Source organism: Mesoplodon bidens (genome assembly GCF_964165515.1).
Source record: "Mesoplodon bidens genome assembly, chromosome: 11".
Taxonomy (NCBI): Eukaryota; Metazoa; Chordata; class Mammalia; order Artiodactyla; family Ziphiidae; genus Mesoplodon; species Mesoplodon bidens.
This window is the reverse complement of record NC_138167.1, coordinates 11,661,786-11,689,461: the sequence shown is the minus strand read 5'-3', so window position 1 is coordinate 11,689,461 and position 27,676 is coordinate 11,661,786. Positions and strand designations below refer to the sequence as shown.

Sequence of the window (27,676 nt, the reverse complement as noted above, 5' to 3'; positions counted from 1 at the left end):
AACAACAATTTATTCCCAGGAGTTTCTGAGCCCTCATTCGATTTTGTCTGAAATACTCTGTGCAGTCTCATCTATTTAAATTACAGTTAGATAAAGTTTTCAGAACTTCTGATTTACTACTAGGTCAAACAGAACACACCACTTACCACGTGAGGTTCTGTCAGGCTCCAGGCCAGTGTGCAGTTGGAAAGTCCTCCAAGAGGAGTATCCCTCTGGTCCCTCTGAAGGCTCCAGCTGACTCAGGCTGGACAACTCCTTCTTTGGACCCTTAATGTAGCTCTACCCCTGACTCCAGAATAGACCTCTGTAGAATAGTGGCAGTGGGATGCTAGTAGTGCCGCAGATGATGAAAAATTCGAGAAATACTGCATCTCTCTCCCTGTGTCCTCCAAATGATATTTTGAGACCTATTGGAGTTTCTAATAGCTGTAGTTCAGCTTCAACTTACTGCTCTGTGGAGTGCACTAAAACCAAGACAGCGGCTAACCATGTGTAAAACAGCAGCTAACTGGCAAGATTTCTTATGTTGAAATTTCACTGATTAAGTTTCATAAGACTGAGCAATTTCTTCCCTTTTTTTGGGCAAGTATTCCATGTAAGAGTAAAGTTAGGCATAGAGGAGGCATAGCAGTTTTCAATATTTTTTGCAGTTCTCTGTATTGAACATCATGAGTCATGATGATTCATCATGAGTCATGACGATCCATCATGAGCTGTATTTCCATTAGTGATGATACAGTTTTTCTGTTTCATCCATCCATTTTTCTTTCATTTCATCTACTGAGAAATCTTTGAATGAGTATCTGTGTTTAGTGGAAGTGTTAACGGACCTGTACCAGGACGGAGTTCATGATAATGATCATGATTAACATCATGGTCTAGCCAACTGAGCTAATGTAACACCTCAAGACTTTGGTTCTTTAATTTGCAAATTCTTGTAGGTATTTCTACTTATAAAGTTTATGGCTTAAAATGATAATGAACCCAACATTGTGAGCTTTAAGCTTAATTAGACTACAATTTTAGAAGCACTTTACTATCAGAACCCCCAAAGCTTTACTGTTGTCATGATGTTAGATGGTATGAAAATTAGGAGCTTTAGAACTTAGAACTTAGTCGGCCCATTTTAGGAAGTAGGTGCTTAGTGTGGGTTTATATTTTTTTCTTGTGTAGGAATTAAAGGGTACTAAGTCAGGGTTGGTTCCACTGGCAGCTGACTTTGGAAAGAGAGAGAATAGAGGGGAAATTACAGTGTAAATCAATCCCATACAAATGGAAAGCCAGTACTGCAGCTCTGCCAAGTGTGGTAGCAAGGATGCATGTCAGAGGTGATGGGCATAGCTTTGATTTTTGTACCCAGTGGAGTTGTTTCCTTTTGCAAATGATGCTCTTTTCTAGCCAATTTGCATGTTTGATTATCTATATTGGTATCACTTAAGCAACAGGTTGAAAGATATATGATTCTCTTTTCTTTAGTTGAGAAACAAAGGCATTATTATCAGCAGGAAGAAACACCTGAGATGATGACAGCTCGCATTGACAGAGATGTGGTAAGTGAAATAGTCATCTTTATATCATTGGCTTTTTTTTAAGAGGAAAAATTATTAACAGGGAAAATTAAGTTGATTTAAATAAAGGTATTTTGTGGAAACTATATTTTCTCTTTCCAGTGGTGGTTATGCCCTTTGAATTATTTTTTTAAACTATTTTTGCCTTTATGCCAATATTTAATTAGTAGACTAAGGCTGTGATAGAACTAGAATATCAACTGGTTTGCAAAGGAATTTAAGCTGAATTATCAAGATTTCAGGGGTTTTTCTTTTCTCATAGTTTGTAACCCATGATTGAAATATCTTCTAAATTTGTCTTCCTGACATTTACTCTAAAATATTTTATAATGCCTGAAAGATAAAAGTTATGTGGCATTTCTTAAGGGTAGGTAAGTACATTTTAATGCTTTATAAAGGATAAGGCTATATTTATTTTTATTTCTCCATAGTAATTTCCTTTCAGAATGACAATGTCCTGTGACATAATCATAAAATATGACATCAGCATAATTACTTTTTATACTCTACTTATGTTCTCAGCTTATTTGGAAACAAATATTTAGAGGAATTTGAAGTTTGGAATTTAATTTTTACATCACAGTATTACATGTTAATACTTAAAACTTTATTTAATACTTAAAAGCTTATTTAATCGCAGTTTTTACTCTTTAGTTAAAAGAATGTCAAGTTTCACACATAAAAGAGAAAGTCAAGTAAGACTATAGTATGTATAATATAATATGTATACTATAATATACAATATAGTATAATCAAAGTTGATCTCATGATCTCTGAAAGCATAGTGCATCATTAATTCTGTTTTACCCAGAAGAAATGCTTATTAATGCCTATTATTGCAGATTATCTATGTGTTTATTAGGTTATCATAACACTCTAGAGCCCTTTAATTCCATGAAATAACATTGTCAGTGCTTTACTGGAAAATTTATTAGAAAAACAGAAATGCTCAGTGCTGTTCTAACAAACTGTTTCTTGGAAATTTTCCCCCTAACTTTATGTGGGCGAACACAATGAAAAAATCAGAGTAATTGAAAATAATTAATAATCTGAATCGATATTGTGAATGCTTTTGTTATGGTATTGAAAATAGAACAAAATTAAGCTAAAGAAAAATGTAAGTGTAAGACTTTAGCCACAGGTATATTTAGTTCAAAACTTTTCTTAGAATTAGTGATAAACCTGAAATTTGCATGTGGGAGGTGTTCCTTTTTCTTTTCTTTCTTTCTTTTTTTTTTTAACTTTCTGATTTCCTTCACAGTGTACAGCTAAGGCAAAAATAGTTTTCTTTTGTTTTATATTTTATTCTGTAATTTCTAATTCCAGCAAATCTTAAACCACATTTTGGATGACATTGAATTTTTTATCACAAAACTCCAAAAAGCAGCTGAAGCATTTTCTGAGCTTTCTAAAAGGAAGAAAACTAAGAAAGGTAAAAAGAAAGGACCAGGAGGTAAGTTGGATTTTCTTAACCTTCTAAAGACCATTCAGAATGCCAGTGCTAGGCAGAGTTTCTGCCCTTCTGAGCTGTTCAATAAGACTCCATTGACCAGGGACCAAGGTCCCTTTTCTGGTTTTGAGATAGCACCAGTGATGTAGGCAGAGATTAAGATGAGCCTGGGGAAGAGTCCATTTGATCCCAAGTTGGCTACAGTAAAGAAAGACTCTAGGACACTTTACCTAAATTACAGAGACTCTGAGATTCAGTAGTGACCATCTGTCTATAGTTTTCATTAGTCATCATAAAAGTAATGTCTGTTAAAGAAAGTCATAGCACCATTCTTCCCATATTTGAATTTATTTAATTGTAAATGTAGAACCTCATTATTTTGTTAAATAAAAGGATTGACTTTTCTCATTAAAATAGTTTAAAATGTCAGTGGATTTTAATTTCTTATCACAAAACACCAAACAGTACATTCAGGTCACCTACAAGCAGTTTTTAAGTATGCTGTGGTTCAGCTATTTAAAATGACCTCAAAATGTATAAAATTATAATTATGGAACAAAATGGTATAGATTGAAATATATAAGGGAATAGTAAATTAATATTCCTTTTATTTCACATGACTTCCAAATCTTTGTCTAGCTCTGTCTATATCATAAGCATATGACCTGTAGACTTGTTTTCTAGATGGATGTATGTGGATATACCTCACCTCCATACATTCTGAAATCAAGTATTACTGCTTTCTGATGTCTCAAACCACTTACTCCTCTTGTACTGTTTACGAAGGGTATACTATCTTCTTGGTCATCCAGATTCAAAGCCATTTGAATGGCTTTCAAAAACTCAAAGATTTTTTTATGAGTCCATTCTCTAGCTTATAACCAACATTGATTTTATTTTTTTGGCCCCTTGTACCCAGTTTTTTCCCTTTTCATTTTTATAACTAGCACTGCTTCAAGATGCCTCATTTTTTACCCAGCTTTCTAAGCAACCCTCAAGGCTTTAGTCTTCCATTCTGTGAGGACAATCTTCTTAAAGCTCGAAGTTGGTCACTTCATTCTTCTGCTGGAAAGCATGTTAATCCCATGTTCTATTGATATAAGTCAAACTCTGGCGGTTGAGGTCTGGCAGTCAAGGTCATTCACAATCTAACCTTGATCTGCTTTTCCATTCTCATGTTTCCTTGCTTTTATGTTTGTTGTTTCATGTACATGCAATTTCCTTTTTCCATGTCTTTGCTAATGCGTTTTTATCCAACCATGATGTTTTTCTTACCAAATTGCCCTGGAACAAACTTTTCAAATCCCATCTTAAAAGCTGCTTTCCCCATGAAACATCTTTAAGAATACATTTCCCCATCTGTAGTCTCTTTCTAAGCTATCAGTTGACATATCTCTGTTACTTATCTGATTCATGTCTTCTATAGATTTTAAGGCCTTTAAGAGTAGGGCTTGTAACTTATACATTTGTATAGTCTTCACGGTGGTAAGCACAATGATTGGTACATAGAAGGGCTACAATATAAATTTATGGAATTGATGAGTAATCTGGTAGTGTCTAAGGGTAGAGGAATCCATTTCAAATGTTGGATCACCTTGATTTGTTACAGTCAGACTATGAGATGTGGGAGGGTAACTAGGTAGAATGATATCTGATGTGATCATCAAATTTTACAAACATAAATGTGTTTTTTAATTTTTTTCATTGAATGAGTTTTCTTGGAACTTTGCTCTCATCTACCCCTCCTCCCATTTATTTCTTTAGAGGGTGTTTTAACACTGAGGGCAAAACCTCCACCTCCTGACTTATTTATTGACTGTTTCCAAAAGTTTAAACATGGATTTAACCTTCTGGTAAGTTTTATTTATTTATATACAATTAAGAGAAACAAATGGAAGAGATCAAAGTCTAGCCAGGATGTACCTGATCAAATTAAGAGATTAAATTGTTGTTATAGATTTTTTTGTATGTGTGTTTTGATTTGCCTTTAATTAGAAGAGCAGATTGCAAAAATCTGTATATCTAAGAAATTTAATCAGAAAAGAATGACTCCAGTCTTTTAAAATGAATTTCTCCTAATCTAACTCATGCTTGCTAATTAAGATACAAAAAAGTGAAACTAGTAGTAAAAACATCTTCTTTCAGTCTATGTTGAACCTTTTTGAATGTCTGCCTTTGGCTCGATTACATCATAGTAATGGGTTTGCCTGATTTTTTAATGTTACAGGCCAAATTGAAGTCTCACATCCAGAATCCTAGTGCTGCAGATTTGGTTCATTTTTTATTTACTCCATTAAATATGGTAAGATTTTATTAATTTAAGAAAGTAATTATTCTTAGCATGTTTTCAATCCCACGTGTCTGTCTAGATTATCTAGACAGTCTTTCTTCATTGCCTTGCATGGGTACTGTTTCTTTTGCCATCTGTTGTGAACACTGAGGATGTGAAATTTGAGAGTTGAAAAGAACCTTAGAAATCATCTAGTCCAAACACCTTATTTTATAGCTGAGGAAACTGATGTCTCTGATAGAGCTAGGGAAATGAAAAGAAATAAAGATTTATTGGATACTAGTGTTCCAGTATATACTAGTATGTAATATAAATGGCTTGAACAATATAGAAAATTTTCTCTTTCTCACAAAATAAGCTAGGTGTGAGGAGTCCAATGCTGGATGGATGTCTTTGCTCCGTGAAGTTACTCAGAGGTCCAGATTTCTTTCAGTGAGGTGTTCCTCCATCTCCTGAGCTATCTCTGGTTCAATCACTTATTCATTCATTCATTTGTTCAACAAATATTAACTGAGAGCCTGCTATGTGCTTGGCATAGGAACAAAACACTTAAATTCTTATCGGGACTTATGTTGTAGTGTGGAGGGGCAGTCAATAACCTAAATAATATATAAATAATTCACCCAAAATAAATGCTATGTGGAAAAATACAGCAGAGAAGGAGAACAGGGAGTGCTGTGTGTGTGTGTGTGTGTTATGGAGTATTATACTTTTTGAATAGGGTTGGTTAAGGGAATGACTTACTGAGAAGGTATCATTTGAGTAAATGAAGTGAGGAATGAGTCATGTGGGTTTCTGAAGGAAGAGAATTCCAGACAGAGAACAGCTAATGCAGATGCACTGAGATGGTAACATACAAGTCATGTTCTTGGAAGAAATAGGTACCATGACTTGAATAGAATGAGGGGGGAGATCTCAACTAGAGGGAGATGAGGTCAGCAAACAGGGGGACATATCTTATTGGTCTTTATAGGTGATTGTGAAACCTTTGACACTTTGGGAGGGGTTTCAGCAGAAAAGGACTGCTCTGGCTGCAATGTTTAGAAATTTGAGGGAAGAAGGGACTGAGCTGGCTATGGAAATAATCCAGATGGGAGATTATGTTGTTTGGACCACGTAACATTGTAGGTAGTGAGATTTCATTCTGGTTATATTTTTTTTAATTTTTAATTTTATTTATTTACTTTCTTAATTCTTTTCTCTTTTCTTTGGCTGCATTGGGTCTTCGTTGCTGTGTGCGCACTTTCTCTAGTTGCAGCGACGGGGGCTACTCTTTGTTGCGCTGCATGGGCTTCTCATTGCAGTGGCTTCTCTTGTTGCAGAGCATGGGCCCTAGAGCATGTGGGCTTCAGTAGTTGTGGCACACGGGCTCAGTAGTTGTGGCTCACGGTCTCTAGAGAGCAGGCTCAGTAGTTATGGCGCACGGGCTTAGTTGCTCTGCGGCATGTGGGATCTTCCCAGACAAGGGATTGAACCCGTGTCCCCTGCATTGGCAGGTGGATTCTTAACCACTGTGCCACCAGGGAAGTCCCTCATTCTGGTTATTAAACAGAAGCAACATGATTTGCTGGTAGGTTGGAAGTGTTGTGTGAGGGTCCAGGATATCTCCAAAGTTTTGGCTTAAGACTGGAAGGATGGACTAATTATTAACTGAGATGGCGAAGACTGTGGGTAAGACAGGTTTGGGCCAGAAGGTAAGGAATTCACTTCAGACAATGTCAAAAGTGACTTATATCCAGATGGAGAAACTTGCATTGGTAGTTGAATGTATGAATTTGGAGTTCAGTGGAGAAATCAAGCCTAGAGTTATAAATCCCCTGCATGCAAAGCCAAGAAATTGGATGATGTCACCAAAAGAGTGATGATAAATAAAGAAGAACGAGGGCTGATGGAGCCTTAGGTAATTTCAGTGATTGGAGAGTGAGAAGAACCAGCAAAGAAGAGTGAGAAGAAGCAGGAAGTCAGGAGAAGCAAAACAGGAATATCATGGTAGGTATTCTGTAAGCCAAACGAAGAAACTGTTTCCAAGAGGAGGAATTGAGATACTCTGTCAGGCATTTCTGTGGTGGAAGCTGACTTACCTCCATGTCCTTGTAACATTAGTACAAAGGCAAAGAATTGTCTTTAAGGAGGTGACTCCAAACTTAGACAATTTCTGCTATTATCCAGTTGGTGGGAACTTCCTCATATGGCCATCCCTAACACCAAAGGCATGTAGTCTCCACCAGAGTGGCTATGCATCCATCTAAAATGTAGGGGCTTCTCTTTCTAGAAGGGAGAAGAAGAAAATGGATATTAGAGGGACAATTATCAGTCTTTGGGAGGCCCATGTGTGCCAGGTCTAGTGATATGTACATAATACAGATTTCCCCCTGGAAAACTCCCTTCTTGCACATGTGTTTTTTTACATAAGGTATAATTTTTGAAGATAACAAAATGGTGCATTGGGAACAATTCCTTTTGTGAAGGAGCTGGATGTTTCCATGAGTTTGTCCAGCAAAAGGTTATACCACTTGTCTCATAGGCCGGGATCCAAGATATACATTTTCATTTTCTAGATTTTCAGTACCCAGGTATGCTCTTTTCTTATACGTTTAATGAAATAGGTACAGTAATATACTTCCCTTCCCATTTTCTATTTCTTATATTTGCAAACGGTCTAATAGTGGTTTCTCCAAGCTAACATATACCACCATCTTGTCCACAGGACAGCTGGGAGAATTAGCTGAAATAACATTTGAGTGCAAAAAGAAAAGTGCTGGGATTTGGGAAAAGCACGGCAACAGAAAGCAGATGGAACAGCTGTTGGCCTTACACACTGACAGATTCCAAAAGAGCCTGGGCTACAAATCACCCTTTTCTACAGTCCCACAAGACCACGTATTTGATAGGTCATTCCTCCTTTTGTGGAGAGGGCAAGTGAGAGAGGAATGGAAAGAAGGCAGAATCTCTTTCTTTTAAATACTTCTCGGAGGACAGAGTTTCCTATTTGATGGGCTAAGACAGGGATGTGTGGAGTGGTGTTTTTTTTTGTTTTTTTTTTGCGGTACGTGGGCCTCTCACTGTTGTGGCCTATCCCGTTGCGGAGCACAGGCTCCGGACGCGCAGGCTCAGCGGCCATGGCTCACAGGCCTAGCCGCTCCGCGGCATGTGGAATCTTCCCGGACCAGGGCACGAACCCGTGTCCCCTGCATCGGCAGGCGGACTGTCAACCACTGCGCCACCAGGGAAGCCCATGTGGAGTGGTTTTGAATGGTTCATCCTGTCAAAAGAGCAAATAATTGCTTTGTAGAATAATAATAGCAGTAATGATAATTGTTAGTAGTGTGATTATTTCCATGATTTTTTTAAAGGGTAAGAATGGTAACTGTGAAGCAGATAAATTTTACTAATTTGATATAGAGCATATGAAGACCATGGTCATTGAGTTCTTTAATCTTTATAAAAAATAGAGCAAATTCAATCATTTCTCATAGGTTTTGCTTGATTATCAGAAAAAAATGAGACAAAGAATCCAAGTAACAGAAAGGGATAAATCTCATCCTTCTTTCCCCAAGGGTAACTAGACAAGACCTGAAGTAGAATATGAAATGAATATTGCTTACAAACATAGGAAAGTACGTAACCTTAGCAGCATGGATGTCAGAACTGGGTGATAAGCAATTGGAAGGTGAAAGTCCGAGCCTACATCAATAATTTATGAATGCTTCCGCACGTTGTTGCTATAAATAGAGTATCCGATTTCTACTTGTTTAGTTATTGTTGAATAATTGTTGCTTTTTAAGCTCTTTTAAAAATTAGATCAAGGCCATCTATATGCAAAGAAAGTGATGCTAGCTCATTAACAAAATTTTTATTCTTCAACACATGTGATACTATCTTAGTTTGAGTGTTAGGAAGTATTGTTTAGAAAGTTTTTGCCACCTCTTCTCATTCCTTTCACAAGTCTTTCACAGATCATAAGTAGATATCTAGACATTACACAGAGTAGAACTATAAAATAGCGAGACTGGTTTCCCTAACATGCAAAAACTAGTCTTTGTGATCAGGCTATGGATCTGAAAACATTGCTTTATTTTATATTTTCTTTTCTCAAAAATGACCCCTTATTAATGGTCTCCCAAACATAGTACTTCTATTGCTTCTTTTAGTGTTCTGTCTGCGGAGTCCCAGACATTTCACTTGGACAAGAGAGATGGAAAGGAACATTAATTCAGGGCCTGCTACCAGTCAGACAAAATTTAGTGTCTTTAAACCTTGTGAGTCCTTCCCTGTATCCTCAGCATCTCCATGCAAGCGTACCCACAGCACACACGCAGACTTATTTGCCTACTTACATTTTTCAGAGGGAACTATGGCCCACAGCCTTTTATTTACTTTCCTTTGTTCCATTCCCTATTCCCACTGTTAAACCAAAGGTCTTTAATATTTCTTTACTTCTTTACTATCCCTCTCAGTTATTCCTGCCTATTTGTTAGAGCTTATAGGGCTTGGACGTTAAAAAAAAAAAATCACTATGCCAGGCTTTCAGGGTAGGTTTTGTTCTCAAATGAGCGTCTACCCACCTCCTTTATCCTTCATCTTTTCTTTCACTTATTCTCCTTCATTCCCCTAACCCTGTGTCTTCTGCAGTTCAAAGTCAGATAAGTTTTGGTACAAATTCTCAAGGGAGGAGAACTGAAAAATACGGCCCAAGTTACAATGGCATGTGTAGCTGATATGCATGCTTGAGGACCCCAGGGTGCCTCAGAGTTACACTGGGCTTCTCAGTGTAAGGGCTTCTCAGAAGAGGTGTTACCGGGGGAGAGTTCTATTTAAAATGATGAGGAAGGGCCTTCTGGGGGCTGGGACACAGCATGTGCGTAGACACAAAGGAATAAAACAGCACAGCAGGCTCAGCACACCTGGATGACTGGAGAGAAATTGACTCTTGGGCTGGAGCCATTCAAAAAAAAAAAATCTCTTTATTCTTATGCCGTATCTCTGGGAAGGTGAGATTTTTATAAAAGGGCTCTGGTTTCTGCTCTAGGAGATTACCATTCCTTAACCAGGAAATAGCCCCTGAGTAATAAAATTGGAGCAGTTTTCAGACATTTACTTATCGTCATTTTGCTTATCAGAGAGTTGCACCTGTTTATTTGTTTTTGCTAATCATTAAGTTATCTCTTTTAAATCAGGGCAATTTTCTAGAATTAAATTCTGGAAAGAAATACCATAGATTCAGAGGACCACTTCTCATCTTTTCTCTCACCTTTCTCTCTGGATCCTTTATTTTTGTACATCTTTATAGGCACAGCCATAGACTTAACTCGAGCCTTGTTTCTCCCTGAAGTACTCATTTCTGGAACCATATTTTTCAAGTTTGACATAATAGATTTTCCAGTAGAAATACATATATTATTTTTAAGGCAGCGATCGTTAAACCACCTGACTTAGAATTCTCTGGATAGCCATTAGTACTTTCCAGGGAAAGTACAGTCATATGAAGCCAATAGATAGATCCTATGAAAGTTGTTAAACTATTAACTTTTCATTTTAGATTATTAGGCACCATTGGGCTGGAAAGATTGATCTGGATGAAGATTTAACTTGAGTATATAAAAACTGCTTGTTTTTATCATGAGTTTTTTATCTACACATTTTGAAAATGTACAAATAATCATCATCTTCTTGTTAAAAAATGATTTGTTGCCATTTTAGGTTGTGCAGGCAACAGGAGGTCCTGAACTAGCCAGTTCAGTACTCAGCCCCCTACTGACTAAGGACACAATCGATTTCTTGAGTTACACTGTCAATGTCGATGAGAGGCAGCTGTGGGTGTCATTGGGAGACTCGTGGATGAAAGCCAGGTAAACATATATGAGTCTAGCATTGAATACCTATAATACTTTAAGTATTGTTCTTTGTTTAGTACATGAATCTACTGAGAAATTTATTTAACCTTCTATGTATGAAGGAGTAGGTGTTGTAGATGAAAAAGGCTAAACCCTTAAAAAGCTGGAGGTCTAGTGGAGAACATAGAAGCGTGCAGTGTAAGGTACGATGAGTACTAGGTGTGACTCATAAATAAACTGCCGTCACTTGGCAAGATGGAGCCGTCAGGAAGAGGGTTTAGAGAAGAGGGTGCTTAGCTTTCAAAGAAGAGCTGGCATTTAAAATCAACAGATAATAACACTAGTAGGTATATGTGTATAAACAAGGGTGTACATATAGTGTTTGCTAGGCACTCTTCCATGTACTTTACATAGGTTCCATTTTTATGCTATTTTACAGGTGAGGGAACTGGGGCAAAGAGAGGTTAAGTAATTTGCCCAAAGCCACACAACTCGTAAGCGACAGACCTGGGATTTGAATCCAGGCAACCTGGCCCTGAAATAGATGTTTGTAATTATTTTGCTCAGCTGCCTTTCAGCAGGATGAGTAGGATTTCCACAAATATGTAGCAGGGAAAGGGCCTGCTCAGTAGAGAGAGCAGCATGAGTGAAGCCATGAAGCAAAAAGTCAAGAGGATGGAGCGTGAATGTGGGTTTAGCCGGAGTATAGACTTTGGGTAGTGGGGGATTGTGGAGAATGGGGAACAGAGGAATAGTGATGAATGAGGTGTACAAAGATGAGCAGGGCTGGGTTCAGGCTCCCAGTGCCACGCTAAGGAGCTGGAGTATGGTTCTGTAGGCTGCGGAGAACCAATAGCTTTGTGAATGGGAGTGCGACACAACCAGACCTTCGAAAGATCAGTCTGGTCATTGAGTCTAATAAGGACATGGACAAAAGTTACTAGAGGCATGAGGCCCCTTGGGATGATAATGCAATAGTAGAGGTTCCTTATTAATCAGCATTCCCTGGGACTAGAACCATGGTGCTAGGAATGGAAAAGAGGAGGGGATAATTTTAAGAATTGTATCTCATCAGTAAGGTGACTGTGGAAAAGAAATCACTAACAATTGCAGGATTCAACTTTGCTGAGCCAAGCAAGTTATAAAAATATTTCTCATTTCATTATATGTGATTAAATAATTTCTGCTTTCCTCATTTATTTGAATCTTTTTATTTCTCTCACTACTTAGAGTAAATCATTCGGTATGGTCACTTGGAAGTTTGTCTTCGTAATGCTTTTAGGCTAGCCTGAAAGTAACGGACCAATTCATATTTTTTTCTGCTGTTCTTCTATTGAAATATATATAAACCATTCCCACTTATATTTTGGACTTTGGCAACTGCTTGTGTTGGAATATGGTTTACACATGGAGTGGTTTACCAAGCAGAAGATTCTTTAAGAGCACTGCATTTGTTGCTTTTTTGATTGAAAATGTTATCTAAATTTATTTCTGCATATTATTTATATATTAATGTAGCATATTGTATCATATTTATATATCATACTATCTAAAAACTGGTTAAATAGATTTCTTAAATCTATTAGATTTATGTAGATTATGATTTTATGGTAAGCCTAGGTAGGGATCTTTTCATTTTTTTTTCAATAAACGCTATTAAATTTATCAGATCTCATAGTACTAAAATAGTTCAGGATTTTTAATTTCTTTGTCTTGGGTCCTACCTCAGAATGAGAAAATTAATGACTATTAGGAAAGCTACATCAAAAGGAACTCATATTGTTAGCCCTTGACATGAGAAAATGGTCATTTCAGATCCTAATTATTTAGAATATTAGGAAGTGAATATACCAACTTAAAAACTCATAAAGATAAAAAAGAATCATAAAGGAACATAATAACCTGAATCATTTCATCACAGTAGAAGTATAACCTGAAGAATTAAATCATGTGTGAAAGATAATACAACATATTTTAGCAGAATTTAATAATGTCTCTCCCAGTTATTTTTGTGGTTCATGAGTGATTAGGAGCTTATAGGAATAAGTCTCAGAGTTACTAAGTAATGAATGGGTCATGATTATATTACAGATTAATACTAACTTGATTTTACTGATGAAAACCTAGCTGATCCATTTAATTTATAAAATCAGTAATGTGCTTCCTTTTAGGAGACTTCATAACTTAAAAGATCATGAGCCTTAAGAATATTGTCTGCTGTTTGTCCTTTGAAAAATACATCTCATATCAGGAGGCTTCATGATGATGGGAGAGGAGTGAAGGGAAAGATGAGGATCAGAAACTACTTGACGCTTAGAGAAGTTTATGTCCTAAGTACTTACCAGACTTCTAGCTTCACATTCCTTTCTCAAATTGTCCGAGATGTATATTTATGTTAAAAGGTTGAATTAATGGAGAATTGAGGCAATGTAGCGAAAGCAGATCATAAAGTAGAATTCAGACTTCCTTTCATTTTATCAGCATCGAATACTAGCATAAACATGTTTACTTTCTCTGTTTGGATAGAAAGAGGGCAGACTAGGTGTGAATTGCTTTTGTTGTTATTTTTGGTTTTTTGTGGCTAGCCTTACTGAAGATGGTTTTTAGCATGGAGGTGTTTCTTAATTTTGCCGCTCGTATGTCTTAATGTCCTTCTGCAGAGCAGAGTGGCCAAAAGAACAGTTTATCCCACCCTACGTCCCACGGTTCCGCAGTGGTTGGGAGCCCCCCATGCTGAACTTCATGGGAGCATCAGTGGAGCCGGATCTCTATCAACTGCCTGAGTCTGTGGCAGACGCAGCAGAACATCATCGCAAGCAAGAAACAAAAAGATTATCCACAGAGGTAGTCTTTCAATATCATCTTTTGTGGGAAGTGCAATAATCTGTGTGTTCTCTTGTAATTCTGATTGTGAGTTCTCACTTTACTGATCTGAAGATTGTTCTCAAATCAATGACTAGATGTCCTGCTGCTCTTAGGTATCTCTCACCTCTTTGTCATGGTGACGGTTGCTCTGTTTCCCTGTGAAGCCCAAACCCAGCCCGTATCACACCTCACAGCCTGCCAGCTCTCCTCCTTGAGCCCTGGTGATCCCGTCCTTTGGACTGTGTACTTTCCCTGCTTATCAGGAAATTGCCCCACTGCTGCTTGGCCTCTTCTTTCTATTTTCCTCTCCTATCATCAGACCCTCAAGACAGTTCCTTGACCCAGGACCTTTAAGCCCCTCCCAAGCAGCTCTTTCCTGAATGTCCCATTTCTTTCTTTCTTTTATTTTTTGGCCTCGTTCTAAACCTCCCAAAGTCCTATCAGCCTGGCTAGAAGGCCAAAGCTTCTCCTGGACTCCAGTCCCAGGTCCAAATGATGATTTATAACACTATTACATCCTGAGGAGATCATAAAATATAGTGTATCTTTTATGATCTTTAGTAAGCTTTAGATTATGATTTATTTGGGGAGCAAATCGAGGGATTGAAATTGGGTATGATTATCTCTTCACATTCCTTAAAAATGATTTTTCCATGACAGTTCTTGTTCTGACAGAAAAGAAAATTAAGCACTACCTAAAGCTGAACCAAACTAAGAAGGATGATCCGAACCCAAGGAGTTAGATGAATGAGGTCTAGTTTGAAGAAGCAACAGAAAATTAATGACTAGGTCCTCCTTGAAGTCCTGTTCATTTCCTTTATTTAATTCCTTAGATTAATCTTCTCCGATCCCTGTGGGTATTTACAATGTGGCAAATATGATATCAAGGAATGAATTAGGAAACTAGAGTATATCGTCACTTTTAGGGAGAAACATTTATATAAATTAAATTTCTTAAAATCGTTTCTTTCAGCAATAGCCATAGTGTTATAGAAGATTGCTTAAATTCTGAAACTTTAAAAATAAAGCAAATATACTTCTCTGAAAGTAATATTTTTCTACTGTAATTTTTTTTTCCTCTGGCTGCATATAATGGTACGGGTGGATTCTGTAACTGCGCTTCCCTCTGATTGAGTGATTAAGAAAGTGACCTCACAGTTCTGGGTGCAGGTTAGCAGACCTATGTCCCTAGCTGTATTTTATAGTTCAGACCTCATCACAATAAATTTTCCTTCCTCGTAAAGGGCAACTTTTCTAGAGTAAAAAAATGTAATCAAACATGAAATTATGATACACTTGCTGTTGCTATTGTTACAGCTGAGTACTTTCAAATCATAGAAATTTCTAGTTTACAGTCCTCATATCTTAAATAAGAAAATATATCCACTTTATAATGTATGCCTCAGAAATTCATTTTTGTGAGTTCTTTTTCAATTTGTTTATTTAAAGAGAAAATAATGTGTTCTGGCTTCCAGTGTAAAAGTTTGTCTACTCTCAGAGAATAAGTAACTTTAAAAGAAGAATTATTGAGAATGCTTCTTCGTAATGAGTTATCATTTTCCTGTTGTAAACTATTGTCCATTTTATGGCTTAAGCACTTATTCAGAGGTTTGAAAAAAATGAATTGAAAAGCACCTGCTACCAGTTCTATGGGATTTTATACCTTAAGATTTTGTTGGAAAAGAGACCAAAGTAATGGTGACTTAAAAATGTGTAACATGCAATCATCCCCAGAAGAGAGTTTTTTTATACTTTATTGCACCTATAATAAATACATTCAGAACAGGACTTGAGTGATTCAGGATCTGGTGGCATAGGTGACAAGGCATGACAAATATGGGTGGCAGTACTCAGCTTCTTTCTTCCTCTGAAGCAGCAGCTGCCCTGAGCACTGTTGCGTAGTCATCACAGTTAGTCACTTGTCATCATTTCTCTCCTCCCTTCTGATACTCCCAGTCACTCTCAGGACCCGGTGACTTCATACTGTCCGACCTCACTGTTATGTTCAGAGCCAGGCAGAAGGCGTGGGTGATTCTGTTTTCCTCAACTCCTCCCTTTTATAACAGCATTTAACAGAAAAAAAAATGGCCTGATCATGTAGTACCTCTGGTCTCTCGTAGGGAAGTGATAAACTGAATTAATTAAGACATTTGTTCTTTATTATATTTTTTAATTCCAGCTTTATGGAGGTGTAATTGACAAATAAAAATGTAAGATATTTAAAGTGTGTATCATAATGATTTGATATATGTATACACTGTGAGAGGACTCCCCCGCATCTAGCTAAATAACACATCCATCTCCTCACATATTTATCTGTTGTTGTTGAGAACATTTAAGTTCCACTCTCTTCGAAAATTTTAATTATACAATACGGTGTCATCAACTATAGTCACCACATTTTTATTAGATCCTTAGACCTTATTCATTTATAGCTGAAAGTTTGTACCCTTTTACCAACCTCTCTCTCTGTCCCCCACCCCCAGCTCTGGCAACCACTTTTCTACTCTCTGTTTCTATGAGCTTGACTCTTTTTTTTTTTTACATTCCACATATAAGGGATATCATGTGGTTTTGTCTTTCTTATTTCACTTAGTATAATGTGCTCAAGATTTATCCATGTTGTCATAAATGTCAGGATTTTCTTCCTTCTCATGGCTGAATAATATTCCATTGTATATACATACATACCACATCTTACTTATCCACTCATCTGTGATGGACACTTAGGTTGTTTCCATATCTTGGCTATTGTGAATAATGCTGTAGTGAACCTTGGGGTTCAGAATTCTCTTTGAGATCCTAGTTTCATTTTCTTCAGTATTATACCCAGTAGTGGGACTGCTGAATCATATGGTAGTTCTATTTTTAATTTTTTGAGAAACTTCCATACTGTTTTCATAGTGGCTTCACCAATTTACATTCCCACCAACAGGGCACAGGGGTTCCCTTTTCTCCACATCCTTGTCAATGTTTGTTCTCTCTTGTCTTTTTGACAATAGCTATTATCAGGTATGAGGTGATATCTCAGTGTGGTTTTGATTTGCATCTCCCTGATGATTAGTGATGCTAAGCACCCTTACATATACCTGTTGACCATTTATTTGTATGTCTTTGGAAAAATGTCTTTTTAGTTCCTCTGCCCATTTCTTAACTGGATTATTTGCTTTTTGCTATTGAGTTGTATGTGTTCTCTATATATTTTGGATATTAACCTCTTATCAGATATATGATCAGGTATATGATTTCTCCCATGCTATAGATTGCCTTTTCACTTTGTTGCTGGTTTAAGCTAAGGTATTTAAATGGTAAAAGTTGTTTATCTGTATTTGTATGTTAAGTGCAGAATCCTGATATATATTCCACAGGAGTAATAATATAATGTGGATACTTTGACATCAATAGCAGTCCATTGGAGACACCTCACCTACACTGTCTGTGGATGAACTCAGCCCTACTCCTGCCAACTTTGTCATTTGAATTAACTACAGTAAATGTGCATTCAGAACTTTTCTAAAACATTCTCAATTTCAAATATTTTGTCCCAGTGAATCCATAAACAATTGAAATAGCCAAGGAATTCCAACGCTTTAGGGTCTGTTGTGCATCCACCATACTTCATTTTACATAAGGAAACAATACAAAATTCATAGATGAACTTTTGTGGTTTGTTTCTTTGTTTTTGCCCCATAGCTTTAAAGCCATGCTGCTTAATGGGACCCATAGATTTCGGTTCTCCCTCCTGGTAGCCCATTAGGCTCATGCCTGCGTTGTGTTAACTGCAAAAAGAAGTGACTCCAGCTTTGTCTTATTCTGGACTATTGACTGTCAAAATCAATGTGTTTTTGCGTTTCTGTGTTTTCCTTAACAGTAAATCTGATAATAGTGCTGCCATTTAAAAAAAAATAAAAGATAGTGTCCATGTACATTTAAAAAATGAGAATAATGAGAGAGGGTGGTATAATTTTAACACATAGAGTTCAGATGATTTTCATGTGATAGTATTTACTTTGCTAGAGTGGTAAAGGTCTGTTTCTTTTTTTTTTTTTTTTAAAGGTCTGTTTCTTAAACATAGAAAGCAAAAGTTAAGGGTTTTATTGTTGCTGTTTTTAAACCAGTTTTATATTATACAAGCTGTTAAAGTCTGCCTAATACCAAAATCACCTATTACTGAAATTCCAGAGGAAAGAATTTATTGCTTTTATACAATAAAAGCATTGGATATTTCCTGAATTAATATTTAGTCTTTGCACTAATTACTTTTCTTATTATAAATAGGTCTTTGACAAAACCCCTCATTTCATAATTTATTAACATATAATGGTCAATCACTTGAAAATGAAACTGACCGCAGTGTAGTGGAGGGTTCTTGTTAATTGACGTCAGTGCTCATTCAAATAGTATTGGTGATCCTTTCATCTTTCCTCCTCTGTCTTTCAGCACTCCAGTGTATCAGAGTATCCTCCAGCTGATGGGTACACAGTATTCAATAACATTTATGGAAGAGGGCCCCATCTGGACCAAGGGGAAGCCGCTGTTGCTTTTAAGCCAACTCCTCATCGCCATGTAGATAGGTAACATTTCATGGGCATCATTTGGAGCGCTGTGGATGATTATCTCTGGTTTAGTGCAAATAGAGGTGCTAGTGTCTGCACTGTTCACTACTTCTTTGAGCTTTCCATCTATTAATTGTTTGTTAACGTTTCAGTTGTTCCTTTACAGAGCTGGCTTTGATGAGCAAAGTCTCCAGTCTATAATTCTAACTTAGTGCAAATGCCATTGGATGACTTTCCATTTTTTAAAAGATGCCTCTGACAGAATCTGTGAATTAAGAAGAATTGTTTTGAAACTCTCTAGTTTGTACCAGATGGTCTCTAAGGATCTTTCCAGCTCTGTAACTTTTAAAGGAAATAATTTCCATCTTTATCTCCCCCAATAAAAACAAACAAAACTTCCTTTAGATAGAAGTATTTAAACTAAGTATAAACTGAATATTTAAACAGAATCAATGCCTTATTTGCCATTTTTACCATTTGATTTTTTATATTCACTTTCCAGTTTTACATTTCATTTATTTTCCCATATTTTTCTCTCTCCAAAAATTCAATATAGGCAAAAATGGAGAATTGAGATGGGGAAGAAATAAATTGAATTGAAATAGGGTCACTTTTTCAATCTTGTTTTCAGTGTAAACTGCATGTGAGGTTTACATAGAGGCCAACCCATACACATAAGAGAAAGAAAAAAGGTGAAATATTGATAACAAGGATATGGGAGAATGATCATTAAGATGAAGTGGGGTAAAGAGCTTGTCCTACCCAACTTTGAGGTACTTTCCTACCTCAAAGCCTGTCTTACTATGAGTGTTACATGCCCTTCATTTCTCTTCAGTATATTCTTTTCTTAATAGAATCTAAAAAGGGTGGGATTTAAAATTTTGGTTTTTTGTCAGGAATGATAACAGAGGTAATACTTAAGTAAAATAATGTGGAAATTATACAGTTATTATTCTAAGGGCACCAGTAACGTATTAAATTCAGTACAAAGAAAAGTCGGCAATGAATAATACATTATGAAAATGCCAACATATGAAAGAAGTTTGAATTGTAGATTCAATTTTTAGGAGATACAGGTGAAAATCAGTTCTGAAGTTTAAAAATTATTTCATGGCAATTCTTCTTGAGAAACTTGTTCCTCATCCTAGTACTTTCTTTTTCCTTTTGTTCTGTCTTAGCTGTCAGTATTCTAGAAATTATTTCAGATTAGTGAAGGAAATTCCATGAAGGGATATTCAAGTATATAGATCTTAAGACTGTCAATATTTAGCCAGAGAAATAATTTTTTTAAAAGGAGTAAATTGTATATCTCAGTTGCCTTTATGGGTCCAATTTCTCCCCTGAGCTATTATAATAGGAGCTGGATAGTTTAATAGACACCTGGATCATTGATGTTGCTAAGAAAATTTGTCATAATTATTGAAAAAACTGTCTGAAAGTTCTGGTCTGATATGTAATACAGAGGTTTGGAATTTGTTTTTACAGTAATTATTATTCATCTTAAACTCTATTACATGCCAGGAATGCAGTAAATACCATATGAAGTATATTCACTCTTACAATGTCATTTAGGGAAACCACCTATTGAATTTAGCACCCTCACCTTTGATGGATTATAGTTTACTGCTATTCAAAAGCAATTCATGTTTTAGAGAAGTCTCAGATTATTGCCATCTCTGTGTCCACTCTGTATCAGGTGGGTATCTATAACTCCAAATCAGAAACAGAGACCATGCATTTTGATAGATTCTAGATCTCTTAAGAAACTTTCTCTTAAGAAACTTTGGTACATCTGAAAAATTACAAAGTGTGATTTTCAGATTGATAACTATGGTCAGTGTCATACTCACATTTAATCTATAGAGGGCAAGAAACTATAAACCATAAATATTTGTAAATTCTAAAGCACTTTGCAAGTGCATGCTGGGCAGTCACTTCTGAGACATGCAAGATAGCAAAGACTTCAATGAGAACTACAGTCAACTTTTCTTTTAACCAACCCATTGACTCATATACACAGTGGCAGAGAGTTATTCTTCCCTTTGCTAAACAGTACAGTCATCTCTCTGTTATCAGCAGTGATTTGGAGAGAAGAACATGAGGGAGGAGAGAAAGATAGAAAACTGAAGTTACGACTGTTTTGCTAACCTTTGGAGTGATTGAGACACGTTTATCCCCCTCAAATGAAATTTGAATGGAATGTGATCATATAAAACTAGAGATAGGGGTAGGAAATCCATGGAACACAGTTTAAAATTTATCATTATTAATAATATATAATAATTATTTGGCCATAATTTCACTTTTTCCACATTTTCTTAGTTTTTTAATATACCCAAAATTGCCAATATGGTTTACAGGCTATGATTTTCCTTTGCTCCTGTTTCTCTTCTCCTGGAGTTACTATCCAAAAGGTAGCAGATTACCTATGATGACAAGATATACTGTGCCCACAACTGTCCTGCAGGCCCCTCTGTGACTCAGTATTCCAGACGATCTTGGTGGGCAGCAAGCAGAATGGCCACTTGACAGAGGAAGGATGACCAAACATCATTAGTGCCTTCCTGCTTTTTCTCTTACAGAGGAAATGTGGGGATGTAAATGGAGGAGAAGATTAGGGAGTAAAATTAGTTAAAAAATAATTAAAGTTATTATTTCATTATTGGAATGAAGAGTATATTATTACGTTGTTGATATACCAGGTTTTATTATATTATATAAAAGTATTTTAAAATTATGTTGTTAAATCTATTGATGGTCATTTAACGATTAAAAGAAATATTTTGTTTTTAAATAAAGTTTTCTTTTTTTAAAAAAATACACCTGTTCTTACTTTTAAAATAAGTTTATAGTGAATTAATTAATTAACAAATTAACTAAGAAGTGTTATTGCTCTTGTACTTAATCCATACCTTCCTTTGCAATTTGGATAACTGGACAGAGCTTTCCTGAATATTGACACTTAGTCATAATTTCTTCATATATATTTGGTTAATGAATTGAAGACATTGCTTGAATTAGTGAAACCAACATATAATTTAAATTACCACTTTGGACATTATCTTTAGTCTCCTTTAATTTTATGAAAAATGGTAACATTGACCATTATCCTGGTTCTTTCATGGTAGAAATGCTGGTTAACAAAGCAATATGCAGTATTTTGGATATTAGGTTTAATGGACAAAGAATTCATAGATTTGCATTCTAGATTTGGCTTAGCACTAACTAGCTTTGTAATTTTGCATTATTTATTTTTACTCTAGCCATAGTTTGTTCATTTTAATGGTAAAATCTCCAAAATATAATAAAATTAAGTACTCATATTCTTATACTCTATAAAATATAATAAAATTAACTACTATCTAAATAACTTGTCCAAATGGTTTCTGGTAGGCATTGGCTTGCCTTAGTGTTTTACTTCTGCTTTCAGCCTTTAGGAAAAGCTAGCAGAGTGATTATCTTTTTTCTTTCTTTTTGTAGAAATTATGATCTACAACCCAAGAAATATGCCAAATCCAGGTATGACTTTGTGGCAAGGAACCACAGTGAGCTCTCAGTTCAAAAGGATGATATTTTAGAGGTAATAGAATTTTACCTTTTTTATACTCTTAATAAAGTAGATTTATTGTATTCCTTTTCTGGTATATATCTAAACCTTCCTCAAAGAAATGTTGAGGTCAAGAAATTATTCTTCAGTGTTATTTTGTTTTACCAAGGATACACAGCATATTATAGACACCTATATCTATTTAGGCGGGGTTGCTGCTTTATCTGTTTTTTGTTTCTTTGGGGGGTGGGGTTGGATTTCTTGGCTTACTTTGCCCTCTTCCTTCTTCTGGCCTTTATTCATTCTGGAATCAAGGCTGGTTATCCCTTCAGATGTAGATGCACCATAATATTTTAATAAAAGAAAACCTTTCCTCCTTCCTATTTTAGTACCCTTGCACGAATGTAATCAGCAGTGAGTGTGCTAATGGTTTTGGGAATAATCTACCATGACTCTCCAATTTCTTTCTTCAGTTATAACTGAGACTTCATCTTCTTTAATATATAATATGGCATAGTTACAATAGTAAAAAAAATGTTTTTATACCTTTCCTCTCTATTCTAAGGATGGAGACAATAGACCTTTTCCAAGTAACTCATCTTAAGTACTTCAAATACCGCAAATAGCTAAGCATTCTTGGGAGGTAATATGGACCTTGGGTAGAGTGGTACCAAAGCTGTTCTATACCAGTAATTGTAATTCTTAGTGTAATTCCTGACAGTCATTTAACCCACAGTATGTTGATGCTGAGTCAGCGTATGAAAAGTGAAAACATTTTCTTGGTCTAGGAATAAAAATCGAACTTCCTTCATAGTTCGGTTTGGGTACAGAAATGCCACCTTTATTTTCTTGCATGATGACAGATCCTTGATGATAGGAAGCAATGGTGGAAAGTTCGAAATGCAAGTGGAGATTCTGGATTTGTGCCAAACAACATTTTGGATATCGTGAGACCTCCAGAGTCTGGATTGGGGCGTGCTGATCCACCTTACACGCATACCATACAGGTAATTACAATTTTTGAGCAAAATTTAACTTTTTCGAATTTTCAAATTCATCTTTCCTAAATAGGACTTAAATACTTTTTATGTATTAGTCATTTTGAGATTTAATTGATTGTATAATTTATACCTTTTTCCTAAGGCAATGGGGGGACAGTGGCTAGGGACATAAGGAAGAATTATACATATTTTTTTATGATGTACTTCTTCAGGAAATTGCTCAAAATGTTTATCTCAGTGACTGTTCCTCTGAATGCTATTTTCTTCTACCCTATACTATTTTTGACATTTGGGGAAATAGTATTTCTGCCTCTTTACTCTTACCCAGAGCCCTCCTACCCAAGGGGCCTGATAGAGGATGGCACTGAGACAGTGGCTGGAGTGTCTACCAGTTCATCTTCACCAGCCTTTGCTCTCATCCTCTATATAGACTTTGATTATAGCCTGTTTGCTTTCAACTTTCCAACTACCGAATCCTAATCCTTTTTTAAAAACTGCCTTCACATGGTAGACCCTCCACCCAAGTTTCAGCGCCATTATCTTTCTTCAGATGTGGTAATCACAAGAGACCAGGGCCGTCACCATGTGCTTTTGAATCTGTGACAGGATCTCTAGAATCACACCCGCCAGCAGAGACAGAATGGATGGACTGTCCGTCCCATGCTTAGCTTCTGAACCTGTGGTAGCTACTTTCTCATGCCCCCAGGAAAATTCTTTTCATTTTCAGAATCTTGAGCAAAAGATCACACCTGACCCCATAATAATGTCATAAATTTGCGCAGAAGCTGAAACTGCATAGAATATGCAGGGAGATAGTGAAATTTCATGCCTAGGCTTAGTAAAATGCAGACTGTCCAAACCTAGAACTGTGGTCACGTGCTGCTGTGACCATTCTGTAAGGACTTCTGCCTCCTCACGGCATTCAAGCCCAGTGCAGGCCCTGCACTTATCCAGAGAGACTTCTGGCCTTATTAGAATTCGAGAATCAAGGAAACATTTAAAATAAAGGATTGATGTACAATTTATAGATCTTGATAACTTAAAGCGGTGGCAGTGGGAATTCTGTTTGCTGTGCTTATGTTTGGGCTGACCTGATGTGCATATATATTATGTACTTATGTTATGTTCATCATTTGTCATTAGCTATTGATGCCAAAGAAGGAGTTTGAGTTATTCAAGGTATGGTCTACTCCATTTCCCATGGATTTTTGAAGTGAATTTTCTAACTTAGACTTAATACCTTTTACTTTCCTAACTAAGTTCTTTCTTTTCTGATTTTTGTGATGTGGTTACCTGACATAATATAGGCTTCTGTCTGGTTTGTAAATACCAATTCTTTGTGTTCTTTCCTATAGAGGTTTTCGCTGAATGCCTTAAGCAGTGTTAAAGAGTGTATGCCTAAACCAGTGATGGAGTGCATACCCTTTGAGCTATATGAACTGTTTTTAATATTTAACTCATGATAAACAGTGAGAAGGACTATTTACAAAGGATATCCCTAGCTGTTGTATGTGAGCAGAAGCCCAGATTTTATATATAAAATGTTAGAAACACTTAGCCAACTTTGTTTTTATTTGTGTGCATGGTTGCTAGGAATGGCAAACTCCCATAAAATAAGATACCTAAAACTTGCAAATACTAATGTGAATTCTAAGTATTCTCCCCACGTGAGATTTCCTAGGGAATTTAACCTCTCTTACCTTTCCTGTTTACTGTTCAGTCTTGTTTTTTTTTTTCTTCAATTTAGATTCCCGGCTTGGGCCATAAGTTGACTTTTCTGTTTAAAAGTTTCTTCTGTGTAAAGCTGAACCAAAACTATTAATACATATCATAGGTAGAGTACTTTTTGAGAACATAAAATTATTTCTCCTTTCTTGAACAGAGCCTCAGCTTATATTTTTGTCAACTTTGGCAAAACCAATAAATTTTTTAAGTGCTCACAAGTTTCAGGAGTTTGTTTGGCTACTTTATGTAAATAAAAGGTTGTAGGGATTGCTTGTTCGGGCTGTTTCCTTTTAAACGTTTCAACACTATCTGACTGTCTGCTGAAATTTTCTGGATACAGCTTTAAATGCAGTGATGTACGTAGAAATGTTTGTAGAAGCTGTGTGTGTGTGTGTGTGTGTGTGTTTAGGTTGAAAGCTCTACTTTTAAAAGGTATTAAAAACAATCTGCTTTTTAACACCTCCTGAAATATTTGGTCTCAGCCCAACAAAACCACCAAAATCTTGTAAAATTTTAATAAGCAAGCTTGAGAATCTGCTATCTGTTATCTGGCATAAATATGACTCTAAAAGGATTCCTATTCTCAAAGCATTTATAACACACCCAGAAAAAAATGACTAGATAGAATAAGATGAAAAAAAATCACTCTCAGAAATATATGCCAATTATTTTATATCTCTACAACAGCATTACCAGACACTTTTATCTAAAATATCTAAAGAAAAATCCTGTGGCTTATTTCAGAATGACAGTAATGATACCACCATATTTCTATAGATTCAGGTAATCCTAACACCCTAATCTCATAGAACTCCACTGGATTACAAACATATCAAAAGCGATTCTTTGTCTGATTTACCTTTTCATTCATTCATCCCACAAATATTTATTGAGTGCCAGCATCTCGCACTTGATGAAAAGAAAGACAGAAATCCTAGGACTGAGCAGTTCCTCCATTAAAGCCTGCCTCCCAGAATCAAATATCCAGGCCATCTGCCCTGGCTTTGCCCCTCCCTTTGTGTTTGTGTATCAGGAGCAGTGACCCTCTCTCTGCTCAGAAGTGGCTGACACTTTCCGCCCTGTCTCGTCCATCCAATGACATGAAAACTTTACAGAAGTTTAAAGAAACTTCTCACAAAAACATTTTGGATCCCTGTACTGTACTACAGAAGGATGCTCAGACTGTATGCCACGTCCTTTAAGGGCTTCACAAATACCAGTATATTTAATTCCTACAGCAACCTTGTGAAGTAGGCACGTTTTATATATGAGGGAAATTAGGTACAGAGAAGTACCTTGCCCACGGTCACACGGCCGCATGAAGCCAGAGTGGGGTCCCAGGACTCTGGAATCAGAACCTATGCTCTGATATGCTCGACTGTCATGGGGAATAGTGCTTAGAAAAGAGGCACTAAATTCCTTAACTTGGAATATCTGGTTTTCTTTAATTTACAATAATCTTTTGATGTTCCCAACTGCCTGCCCTTTGTTACAAAGCTTCTATATAACCTGGCTTCCCCACTTGCCTCCTACGAGCAGTTCTCTTAGGGTTACTTGAGATGCTGCCTCCCAGGCTTGAAGTCCTAAAAATTCCTGCTGAATAAAACATAACTCTCAAAAAAAAAAAAAGACTGATATCCCATTTTGTACAGACATATAGTTTTTCACCGTATGAATGCTTAAAGTGACACTTTCTTAGAATAGGTTTACCTGCACTGTACTGTGATGAAAATTGATCTGATCAGTCATCACCCTTGGAATTGGATTTTTGCTTTATGCCTCCATCACTTGGGTTTCATTAATTCTTTCATTTTTTTAATCATTTAAGAAAATAATCCAAACTATGTAATTCACGTAGAAAGTAGGCTTTTTTGGAATGGTGGGCATAAGGGAATTAGATGTGAATGATTTCCACGTAGCATCTACAAGTCACCAAATTTTAAAAAGCCACAGACTTAGGACTGTTAGTTTCATACACTTGCATCTCCTATAAATAAAAATGTAGAAATAATGGCAGTTGCTGGGGGAAGGGCACAAGAGCAGCCCTTGCCTGCAGTTCACACACTGTTGGCTAGAGATTCTCTGCTGTTGGCAGGGATGCTCATACCTGGCACCAGTCACCAATAGGTGTTGAGTTGCCACCCAATGTCCCTGCGAGTCCAGGCTATTTAATATCCTCACACTTGGAGTGATTTTTTTACAGCTCAGTCAAGACTACCGTTCCCACCGAAACTGTTTTTCACCAGGGTTTCAGGAAAGTTTTAAAAATGAAGGGGAGGGAGGTAATAAAGAATTTTCAAAAGATGTGGAACATAAAAAAAATAGATTGGTTGAAACCACAGGGACAAGGAAGTAAATGTTTATGAGAGATTATGGAGAAATGAAGATAAATGACATATCTTTTGATGAAGATTCTGTTATAGAACATTCCAGGACTTTAGAGTACTTTTGCTGGGCAACACATGGACATCCAGGGTGCTTCCTGCCCACCTGGAAACTACCTGCCACATCAAGTTTCCTGATATGTCTTTTGACTTGATTCCCTGACCTCTAGCACTTTGACTGTTCATCTACCAGAATCACCCTTTTGCCAACGTAGATTCCCATGTCGTACACCAAGAGCAGAAACCAATCCCTGCCCTTATATTGTTTCCAATATCCTCAGAGGCTTGACTAAAGAACTCTTTTATTTATTATTAATTATGAAGTCCACATGCTTATTATTATTATAGATATGCTTACTCTACAATATGCAAATAATTTTGAATATCTGGTCATTATGGTCCTGTAAATTCAACAGAAGGTTTCCCCATCTGCTCTGTTTCCTAGCAAGAGATACT

The 27,676-nt window shown here is 36.5% G+C and overlaps 1 protein-coding gene across 5 annotated transcripts in view; it reads left to right on the top strand.

Annotated features, from left to right (window-relative positions):
• The window catches only part of EPS8 (EGFR pathway substrate 8, signaling adaptor), a 189,797-nt gene that overhangs the window by 140,572 nt on the left and 21,549 nt on the right, over positions 1-27,676 (top strand). For all 5 annotated transcript variants that reach the window (XM_081247974.1, XM_081247970.1, XM_081247971.1 and 2 more), the window contains 9 exons: positions 1,477-1,550; positions 2,895-3,021; positions 4,783-4,871; positions 5,246-5,320; positions 11,009-11,157; positions 13,803-13,986; positions 18,448-18,581; positions 22,044-22,143; positions 22,974-23,117. In XM_081247974.1, the coding sequence (XP_081104100.1) occupies positions 1,477-1,550; positions 2,895-3,021; positions 4,783-4,871; positions 5,246-5,320; positions 11,009-11,157; positions 13,803-13,986; positions 18,448-18,581; positions 22,044-22,143; positions 22,974-23,117 (1,076 nt within the window). The remainder of the gene's footprint in view (positions 1-1,476; positions 1,551-2,894; positions 3,022-4,782; positions 4,872-5,245; positions 5,321-11,008; positions 11,158-13,802; positions 13,987-18,447; positions 18,582-22,043; positions 22,144-22,973; positions 23,118-27,676) is intronic.